General features: G+C 44.0%; 1 protein-coding gene across 1 annotated transcript in view; it reads right to left on the reverse strand.

Moving 5' to 3' along the window:
• Positions 1-776: 776 nt before the first annotated feature.
• spon2a (spondin 2a, extracellular matrix protein) overlaps positions 777-11,594 on the reverse strand; it is a 12,454-nt gene continuing 1,636 nt past the window's right edge. The window contains exons 2-6 of the mRNA XM_035649131.2: positions 9,010-9,238; positions 6,810-7,030; positions 2,453-2,644; positions 1,903-2,074; positions 777-1,726 (exon numbers count right to left, since the gene is read on the reverse strand). Coding sequence (XP_035505024.1) covers positions 1,539-1,726; positions 1,903-2,074; positions 2,453-2,644; positions 6,810-7,030; positions 9,010-9,238 — 1,002 coding nt within the window. The 3' untranslated portion in view covers positions 777-1,538. The remainder of the gene's footprint in view (positions 1,727-1,902; positions 2,075-2,452; positions 2,645-6,809; positions 7,031-9,009; positions 9,239-11,594) is intronic.

Below are 11,594 nucleotides of genomic sequence, written 5' to 3' on the forward strand. Positions count from 1 at the left end.
CTTATTTCATAATCTAGATTTTATTTCACATTTCAAATTGTGTGCGTGTGTGTGTATACACTTGTGCTACATAATTTCCCGATGGAAACTCCATTATTGTTATTCCAGATGTTGACATTTTTTCAAAAATGACAGTTACAATATGAGCACCAACGTTCAAATCATCTATTTTTTCTAAAGTGTTTAAAAGTGATGTATTACTTTTCTATTATTATTATTAGCAGTAGTAGCAGTAGTAATAGTAGTAGTTGTCGTGAGAGTTGGTGCTGTTGATTGTGACCACTAGGAAGTGCTACAACGCCACAAACTCTTCATCGCACAGTATTCTGTATTTAAAGTGATGATCTGCCAGAGTGAAACTCTTCATACAACTTTACATGAATCCATCAACCACTTAAACACCACAATTATAGCAGCCCGGGGACAGGAAGCACTGGGTTATGAGATTTACAGACAGAGGGGAGAATACATATGATTGTCATCTGTAGATATGTTCATGTTTAGCTTCTATTTTGGTGACCATAAGGCATCGTAACCTTTTGGTACTGTGATATTTACAGCTATGTATTTTTGCACATAGGCTGTGAGCGTTCTTTGGACAAAAATACAGAAGGGGTCGATGCAGCTCAAATTATGTAACTTCATGAATTACTGCAAATCAAGAAGATTCTTTGGTCTTACAACAGATTTTTATATTCAATGTTTGGTTTTGCCAAAATAAAACTTTGCAAATGAAAAGGCAACAAAACACAGGGGAACAAAGTAACTCAGATGTCTTCAATTTGAAAAACACCACCATATTTATTCATGAGTTATACAAGATAAAATACATCATACAGTATATACAAAATCTCAACATTCAAATATCAAAAGAGATAATAAAACAAATATTTATCTTTTTTTATATATAAAAACCTGCATCCTGTTACAAAATAGGCCTAAGTCTTCATACTGGCTCTATGCTTCAAGTCAGCCATTCGTTTTTTCTTTCTTGTGAAAGGTGATATTTATAAAACAGGGTGTGAGGTTATTTTGAAAGAGCTGCATGTGCCAAACATGTATAGGTTACCTATGTATACTAATGCCTGTAAGTTCGCAGTATGTGCAAGGACCTTTGTGAAGAGATTTCTGTCCCGTGTGCATGTTGAAGATGCACATTTTTGAAGGGGTTTGCCATTATCAGCATACACTTTGAAAACATTTGTTGCTGGAAGTGAGCAAACCATAATATGTCTCATACAAGTCTTTGAGACGACACAGGTTTACACCTGTTCCTATAAGTATTTCTATTCTGCATCCTGGGCAATTCATTAAAATCATTGTCATTAGAGTACACCCAGAGGTGTGTATATATGTGCTGCACAGACAATGCAACAAGAGAAGACAATTTCCACAATTTGCCTGTGACAAAGACAAACCATCCTTTGCATTGTCAAGGCAATGCTCAAGATGCAGCAACATTTCTCAGTCCAGCAGTAATAACATGAGAGTCCCAGTGTTGAATACTGGCAGCATCTGTGATTGTGCCCCACTGTGGGTTACTGGAGTTTCATACAGCTGTGTGGTACACATTCAGCCTGTTCCTCCAGCTCGGGGCAGGGGGTGCCAGCATTGGCCGGCCGCAAAAGGATGTAACGGGTGCGGTGGCGAACACCCCCTCTGGAGCAGGGGCCCAGACACAAACCCCAGGATGACCAGAGAGACACTTCACAGTCCAGTGGCGTCACTGTGTGGAGGGGGGAGGAGAGATGAAGGAAATGTGTTTGAGTTCTGCAAAAATACACACGTATTACACAGTTCAAAAAGATTTGTTTTAAGTAAGCATCACCTGGTTTCATTATTGTTCCTCCCAGCTAAAACGCTGGGGTATCACATCAGAAAAAGGGAGACCCGTGGTCTTACCTGAGAAGCGCTGGGGACTGATTGAGTTGGGCAGAATATGGTTGGACATTGAGGTTTGACGGTCAGGTGATCCGCTCTGTCGAGTGATCCTCAAACTGGCCATTGGTGGAAGCTCCTTTAAGCGTGGATAGTAGAAGGAGTTGGCCGGGTGGTTTGGCATCTGAGATGTGATCTGAACAAAAAAAACAATAAACAAAGAACAGTGCTGCATTATTCATCGGGAGAGCCGGCAGATTGTCATCACAAGTTTAAATTTAAACAAATAGCTCACTGTAAAACCCCTGGCTGAAAAAGATAGATGTTCTATTGTGTAATGGGGCCATTTTTACTCAAATCACTTCAGGTCAGGCATCAGGGCCACCAGGCAATCATTGAAGTGGCGACAGCTAAGAATGATGCCCCATTCCCATGCGGCTCAACTATTTTAAGAAGAAGACACGGGGCATCCATGTGGCTGTGTGTCGCCATGAAAAGAATGCACGAATGAATGAATGAGTCAATGTATGAATGCATGCTGGTTGAAGACCATGTGAACAGTGCAGGAGCTCACCTTTGTGATGTTTTCTTGGGGGCTGCTGGGGAAGTTGGGAGAGGAGAAAGTGAATCCACTGTCCGTCCCTGCATCATACGGCCGGAGGTCAATGGTCACTTCCTGTTTCCACTGGTTGCCCTCGCAAAGGTTTATGCTGTCCACACCGACAAACCAGTCAGGGCTGGGGATCATCTTCACCATCAGGGACAGCTGTTGATCAGAGAGAGGGAACATGCTCAAACTTTACTGCCCCAGAGACATTTAGTTCACAATTGAAACAAGTAATAGAGGGAGAATCAAAAAAAGCAAAATTGGACATGGATCAACATTAATTTAAACGATCAGTTACTTATTAATCAACCTAGTCAGAGGCTTATAAATCAAAAGCATGACAAATCAAATTTAAAATGGAGAGGATGGACATCTTTGTAGTCGTGCTCCGAGCAGGACTTTAGGAACGGCAATTTCAGGCTGCCTGTGGGTCAGTTGACCACACCCATTGGTTTGTGAACAGCTGTTTTGAAGCCTCCAGTTAAGTATTTTGCCCAGCGCAATCTTACTCTATTGAAACCAGAAGTAACCATATTTGACAGAGTAGGGGGTGGGCCTGACTGAGAGCTCATCCACTGCGTGCCCACCTACACCTGCACCTATTGGACAGTACCTGCTGTTAATCACGCTGTATCCACGCTCCAATGTGTACTGTGCTTTAACGTCAATTTTACTGTGAATGGAACTGTAATTTACAAACATTAACATCGTGCTGTATAGAAGAAACTAGTCATTGAGACCATAAACTCCTCAGGAAAACGTTTACTGATGTTATAAATCAGGTGAGAGGTAGCGTCATTTTCTCATAGACTTCTATAGTAACTGACTTATTTTTGTAACTAGTGGAGTCGCCCTCTGCTGGTCATTCCAGAGAATACAGGTTTCAGGCACTTGCGCCTCGGCTTCACTTTACGAACTTGATGACTACATTCATTTTTAAATACAGTCTATGGCCCAGACTCGACAATGGCCACACAGATTACAATGAAATTTGCTGCTCACTCGTCCCCATCAGGATGAAATGAAACAACTTACGCTACTAACAACAATGGTACACCAGCAGCCATATAACTGATTTGCATGTCTTGTGTGTGAATACTGACCTTGCCCTGATGAGTTAAAGTGTCTTTCTTGTCTGTCTTTGCTTTGAAAGCAAAAATGCAATGAAATGCAATGAAATGCAATGAAATGCAATGAAATCAAATTAAGTTGATCCCACAGGACAAGGAGAGCCAGACTAACAATCAAAGCTTAGCTGTGATTATTTTCATGGCTCCACTCAAAAGCCTAACTGAAGCAGTCTGGATGAGGAGGAGCTTTCCAATAGTTCTTTTGAAGAGAAAAGAAAAAAAGATATTTGGTTATACTGCCACTCGTTTATTGATATATATTGTGCCGAAAAATAGCAAGATTGGTAAAGAACACGTTGAGGTTTCCTTGTGCACGACGCTGAACCCCTAACTACTCCTGATGTTGCACCATCAGTTTGGAAATGTGTGTGTGTAACATACATTGTAAAGCACTTTGAGTGGTAGAAAAATGCAACATGAATGTGGTCTATTTACCATTTACCACCCACACTGTGTAGTTTCAGGATTGATAAACTCTTGCATTTAAAAAGGCAGGGCCTGGGGAGTGCGCAAAGATACACCCACTCAGTTTCCTGTGCAGGGTTACACACTGTCTCCTGTGTGATGGATGTTTTCCGAGAGATGGTGACCTCATACAGGAAGTGGCCTACGGGTCAGCGCACGCTGAGGTGGCAGAGAACACCACAGCTGAAAACGCCTCCTCACTTGTGGCCCGATATTCGAGGACCTGGGCTGTGCTCGGGGTAGGATGGGTGGGTTTGGGCAGCTTTTGGATGTGGAGGAAAGGGTGGCCTGGAGTCGGACAGGGCACTGGATCAAAGAGTGCATCAAACCAGTTCACCAGACAGAGCCGGCCGCTCGCGGCGGGAGGCAGGTAGTGTTACGCACGACACACAGGGTCTGTTTCTCGCATGTGATGCAGGGCAAGAAACAGAGAAACCAAATCAGAAGCAGCCATGTTGCTTCTTAAAATCCACAGCTGATCCCTTCCTTCCTTTATGTCCTCCCTCACTAAATTCACTCCCTCCTTTTGTCCTTTTCACTCTGAACCAGTGTCCTTTCCAAGAAGCCATCCTGCTAAATCCATTGGGCCACTCAGCAAGGATGTAAACTCAGGGATATCCCTGGTCACTGGCCGGATCCGTCCACAGTGGTTTGCACTATTCAGTACAGGCCAGGAAACATCTCCGGAGCACAGACAGTAACTCAGAGCTCCCACGTTCCCTCTTTCTTTTTTTTCTTTTTTTCATCACAGCAAATCTTCAGCGGAGAGCCCCGGGGAGAATGAGACGTACAATAAAACACACAGCCAGGCACCTTACTGCTCCATCGATGTTGTCCCATTTTCTGTGGTGCCACTGATATTACAAAATAATATAGCTTTAATGCCAGTTGAACCCGGAGTGGTACTTATTTCGTGTTATCTGTCTGTTTTGAATTACACGTCTAACAGCAATAGCAGGAGGCTCATAAATATGGAGATAGAAATCATATGTGTTCGGGATTTTTCGTTCGTTGCGTATGAATGTTTTGGTTTGTGGGCAAGAGGAAAGGGATGTATTCATAAATGAGTGTGTGCGAGAGAAAGAAACAGACTGGACAGGAAAGCCTAACAAAAGACAAAGCGGTCAACAGATTTGTATTATTCAGTTGATCACATTCAACACAAACACACAATAGTCATATTGTGTGCTTGCTTTTTTTTTGTGGTCATTTTTGTCCACTAATCTAAAACAGACGGACCCTTTTAAAAGCAGCCACAGACATCCTGTAAGCAGACGACTGCTTTAAGCTGCAGTCCATGACAAGTACTTGACAAGATGCCCTCTGACAGGGTTGTTTATGATTTTTTAAGGACCCCCGGGTTCAGACAGTGGAATAACCAATAAATAAATGTAGGTCACCAGAATTTCAGACAGGATCACACCTATTTCTAAAAACTCCAGTAAATATCATCCCCTGCTCCACACCTCCGTCCCTCTCATTTATCAGCTGCATATGCTTCAGACATAAAGGAATACTTTATTTCTAGTTTTAACTCTGTGAATAGTATGGCACATTTTCCACAGAGCCACTCTCAAATGCTTTGCCTTTGTTTAAGCCCTGGCTCCAAATTTAGCCCAAGTCTCCTGCCATGACCTTGGGTCCCAAACTCACTCACTGTGCTGCAACAGTGGTTCCGTGGAGATGAGCAGCGTAGTTAGACAGCGAGCCTGCAGTCCAAATGACAGTGAGTGCATGTAAAAATATTGATTATGGTATGATTAATTTGATAGTCTTGAAATGATGGAAGAATTAAAGGAATAGTTTGACATTAGAGGAAATATACTTATTTACTTACACCCAGACTCAATACCATTTTCATATTACAGCGCTTTGCTCACAATACACACACACACGCGCACACACACACGCACACACACACACACACACACGCACACACACGCACACACGCGAACACACACACGCGCACACGCGCACACACTCTACAGTAACACAATGACATACATATACTCCCCTGCCCCCTCACACACACACCAGGATACTACAAGAATGTATAATTTACTACCACTTACATTTTCATACTGCTGTTTCGATTTTTATAGTTCTATGACTATATATATATATATATATATATATATATATATATATATCACTGTTATATCACTGTTATATTCTGCATTTCCTTCATAAATGTCCATAATATTATTGTACTATTGTTCTACTTTAAAGTTGAGTTGGCTCTGAGACACAAAAAAATCATTACTGGCAATGATGTTTGCACCGTTATCAAGTACAGTATATGACAAACTGATGGTTCCAGATTGGATTGAAGAATTAGCGTGGCAGCTAAAAATCAACATTTGACGTACAGAATCAATCTTCTGCTCCATTCCTCGACAAGAAGGGGAAGAAGCATATTTCCCAAATTCTCAAAATATCCTTTCGACTAAAAAATCCTCGGGAGCTCACAGGGTTCAGCGGGACAGGCGGCAGACAGAGTGCGTCCGGCGCAGGATGGATGTGGGCATTTTTTGGCTGCAGGGCTTCAGCACTTGAGCTAAACATAGTCTGACTGGATGGTGGAAAGAAGAGGTGAAGTGTTTGGTCATTATGGGGAGGTCACCAAACTACTGAGTAGATTTAGTCAAACAGATGGTTTGTGCGACTTACTGTGTCTGAGCATGTGTGTGTTTTGGTATTTGGTCTACTTAATTTTTATTTGGGCCTACCAGTGAGCTCCGGGGCTGCATGAGCAACTCTGTGGAGCTGTGCCCAATGCCGTTTGGGATGCCGGCCGTTCGGTACATGGCGCCAACTGCGCGTCCCTTCCTGGCGTCCTTGGCTTCCTTCATCAGCTCCACCGTCAACCCGAGTTCAGCAAATATCTGCACCCCTGCACTGGCTGTAGCACCCTCCTCCCACAGCCGAAAATGGCGATTGTGGCTGACCGCTGAAGGGAGAAAAGAAACACAAGAAAGAGAGGAAGACAGGAGAAAGATGCTTATTCACTGGAATGCATATCAATGTCATTGAAGTACCACAGAGCCTCAGCCAGACGGTGAGATCATTTCCACCATGGAGCCTGTATTTTACTTCGTGCACTCTAACAGATATTTCTGAAGGAATTGCCGACGTGTGTGCCTTTGGCATTATTGCATGGTTACAGTTTTATATATCACTGATAAAACCACGACACAGGCTGGAGCAGCCGGGAGAGGGGACAAGATCTCTGAGTTGGCAGCCAGATATAGAAGATGAAAAATAAATGAAAGGTTGTTGTTTTTTTGAATTGGTACATTTTCTTTCCCTTTGGGCCAACAGGACCATTTGCTTCACATTCTCATTTTCAGTTTTGATTATCTATGAAATCTGTTAAGAATGAGGGGCTGATTTAGGTTAAACCGTTTGTACCACAGGTTCTGGAGCTCCGTACTGAAACCCGCAGAGCCACTGGCCTGCGCCAGTGGTTTTAAGGGCAGAGTAAGGTTAGCCAGAAACACGCTGACAAATGCTCTGATGGTTCTGCCTTACCTCACTTTTCAGAGCTGCATATACACACACACACACACACAACATTGCATTCATACTTAAACGCTCTTGACACATGTATTAACACACACACCGCACCGAGCCACACACACAACGTGCACAGCACACTTCACACACTATCTTGTTTCTCCCCAAACTGCCATTACTATTATGCACTTAATTACATTTCCATTCTAACAAATTTCCCACAAGCGTCAAGACCTTGAAACTCGATAACACATCACGTTCAAGCCCCACCAAGACGTTGGAGTCTATGTCCCCTCCTTCTTAAATTGCTTGTGTGTTTTTTCTTTTGGTCATGACAAACTCCGTTCCCTCTTCCCTCTGGCGTGTCCTTGGTCCCTCAACTCCACAGAATTAAGCAACACAAAACCATCACAGGCCCCAAAACCCCTCGACCGGTTGTGCTTTTCTTTCGGCTGTGGAAAGCTCAATTTCCAACATTCCTCTCGCCCCCTACCGGTGGATTGTCAGTCCGCCGAGGCCCCAGTGTTTTTCTCTCTTGTGACAAAGCACATTCACTGTCCCTTGTGTCCACTGGTGCCCACTGGGAACATTAAAAGCTATCGAGGGTGTGTGGGAATCTCCGGTGCCTGTCTCTATATAGAGTAAGTAGGACATCATCCTCTGGCAGGGCAGCAGGGCACCACTCGGAAAGCTGGAAACCAGACATAGCCATGGCCGCCACAGACTGTGATGCACAAGGGCAGTCTGACACACACTCACAAATATATACATGTACCCACATGTATTATGCAAACATCTGCCATCCGTCCCATTCTCCATGGGGCTTGAGGAAATAAACAGAGTAGAGGGTGCTGAATCCCTTCTCCTACTTCCCCTTCTCCTGCCTATGAGGTAAGCGGTCTGACCCCAGCACACCCCAACTATCATCACCCACCTTCACCAACCCCCTGAAAACCTCGACTCCAGACTTCGCTGCCAACACTGTGGTAAACCACAGCGGAAATGTGGGGAAGAGTGTGGGATTGAGTTGAAGAAACAGAGAAATATTAAAGATACCGCGAGACAGGAGTAAGAGAAAAAAAGAATCCATCTGGTAGCATTTAAACTGTCTGTCTTATTTCTCTTTGCCTCTTGCTGCTTTGCTCATTACCATCTCTCACCCCTATGTGTATGTGTGTGTGTTTCTGCTCTGACAACAAGGACCTAAACTTCTGACACATAATAAGGAACAAAACGTATGACTAAAGTTGAAGCAGGGTTCGTTGATTTGCTTCCCCTTTACACACCCCCCCCCCCCCCCCCCCCCCGGAATTGTCCACATTCAGAGGATTATTAATGTGCATTAGAGGTAAATGTTTCCAGAGAAATGGAAGGTTTCTTTAAATGACCAGTGTCACGAGGAGTGTTCCTCACCTATCAGTTTGGACCACTGAGCAGGGGGGCGGAACAGTGGATACTGCTTGGGGAAGGCCTGTGGGCTCCAGTGACCTGTAAAGACTAGGATGTATGAGGCAGGACCCTTGGCTGCGCATTCAGTCCCGTTGAGTGATCGCAAAGGCCCAGCGAAAGCTAGGCACAGCTTCAGAAGGACAATGAGCAGCTGCCGCAGCCAACCACAGGTCAGGTGCTCCAATGACATCATCTGGAAGAAATGGAGAAATGAAAAATTGTTTTGTGAAGTATTCCTCACCCATGATAGAGATGTATCCGGTTTGCACATAGTTGGCCTTCTGTGTTCATTGTGAAAAAAAGGGGGAGGGGGGGGGGGGGGGGGGGAGAAGTAAACTTGGGAACTAGTGTAGTAAAATGTTCATTCTGAAATCAAAAGCTGCTGAAAATGCACTTTGGCACATCATCTTCAGCAAACACAAGGAAGGATCTTAAGATGTACATTTTAGGAAACCAAACCCAGACAATCCTGGAAAATCAGTACGCGAGGGGAAATTCCACGCCCCTGACCTCATATCACAACCCATTTATTTTATCAGAGAACAAAGCTTTTTGAACCCATCGACCCTCAATTCCGATTTTTTTTTTTTTTAAAAAACCTCGGCTACAAACCCCTGGGCTGAGCCGAGTGTGTGTTGGCGGAGGGCCAATCGGTGGTTATGCGGTAAAGCGGTTAACATTCATCGCTGTCATGGTAATGTCTGCCGCAGCGGCCGCCCCCATAAATAAAACAACGCGGCTGACATCTCTGAGGACAGACGCTGCTCTACTGACCTCACTGACTGACCATCCACTGACGACCAGCTGCTGAGTCAGACTCACACTCTATTAGGAGAGGCCGCGTTGGTGGCAGCCACGTGCGTGTTAAGTGCTCCAAACACATTACAGCCCCGTGGACGGATGAAGACAAGTGACAGAGAGGAAACATTTGGGTTTTTGTGTGCATGAGCATCTGAGCCTTTGCTCTCTGCCACTGCTGTCAGCAGGTTTTATTTTAACATTGCTCCTGGAGAGAAGTGTAACTCGGGGCCTTGCCATTTTTTCCTCCTGCTGTTTGTCTCTGTCTGCACCACACCATCCTTCCTTCCATCTCATCCTCCTCTCCACCTTTTCCACCCACAGTCTCATCAGCCCATTTTCTTCCCCTTGACAACGGTTTCCGCGCCTGAATGCGAGGGTGGCAGAGTCAAAATGACAGAGTGTGTGTGTGTGTGTGTGTGTGTGTGTGTGTGTGTGTGTGTGTGTGTGTGTGTTTGTGTCAATCAATACATCTACTGTTATAAAAATCTCCATCTTAAGACAAAATTAGCTTTTTTTAAGAAAAGCGTTTTTAAACTTGTTCCTCAAATTGGAACTTGTAAATATTCTTAAAAAAAACAATAGAAGGTTGCCACGGAGGTGACACAGTTTTAATAATTAAAAATTGCATGAATAAAGATGTGATCCTGGTGAGTGACATGTCTTTTCCGACAGCAGTAGTGAGGACACTCTCCCGGAATAAAGAGTCTTTACAAACCAAAAGGGTGATGTTATTTCACTTATGTCTTATTTTACTGGCAGATGTTTTGACTTTGAGATGACAGTTTATGACCTGGTGACAGATTCATTTTTTCTGTGTTTGAGTGTTACAGAAAGGGAGAGTAATGTTTCATGGCTGCAGCCTTGTGTGGCTATTCTATGGGTTACTATACTATAACTAAACCTCCAAGCAGCTGCAGAATGCAGACAGTTAAATTTGGGCAAGTCGACCAGCGCATAAACACACACAGACACACATACACACACACCCACACACACACACACACACACACACACACACACACACAACACTCATGTCCGGCTGCATATTGTCCCTGAAGTCTATTTCCAGAGGTCAGATAGTATTACTCTGCCAATATAGCTGCAAAAGTCCAACTCTGACACTTTTCTGACCGCAGCCTTACATGTCACCAAGTGTTTTATCAATTCAATGTCTCCATTAAATGTATATTGACCACAGCACAGTCACACAGCCGGCCATAAAAAATACCTCAAGTATGGAGACACACAGCGCCCAGTTTTAATCATCTGATGATTTCACTGGCAGATAAAGCTACAGGTCGAGAATTGTGCAACTTGTTCCAAAACTGTCTGTCTTCTGGAAAAATGACATCATGATATCATTATTAGTTTTTGACCTGCACTTGTGGTCAAACACTGTCGGCTCGGGTTAGTGGAGGTTCACCGCCTGGAGCTGGAGATTTTTCACATCAGTACGTGATCTTAACTGCTACTGTCCTGTCTGCTCCGTTCACTACGTTTAGTACAGAAAAGCAGGTCAGTCCCGCCACAGCCCGTTGCAAAGATTTGGCTGTTTTCTGTCTCTTTCACACACGCACGCACGCGACCACGCAAACGCACACACACACACACACACACACACACACACACACACACACACACACACATTCCAGACAAAGAAGATCAACATTTTTAACTGGAAGTTCACAGCGTGCATCTCAGCAGTTACGTGATTTTCTGTTAAGTTGTCTGGTAGCAGTTATCATATG

This window comes from Scophthalmus maximus, chromosome 9 (genome assembly GCF_022379125.1).
Source record: "Scophthalmus maximus strain ysfricsl-2021 chromosome 9, ASM2237912v1, whole genome shotgun sequence".
Taxonomy (NCBI): Eukaryota; Metazoa; Chordata; class Actinopteri; order Pleuronectiformes; family Scophthalmidae; genus Scophthalmus; species Scophthalmus maximus.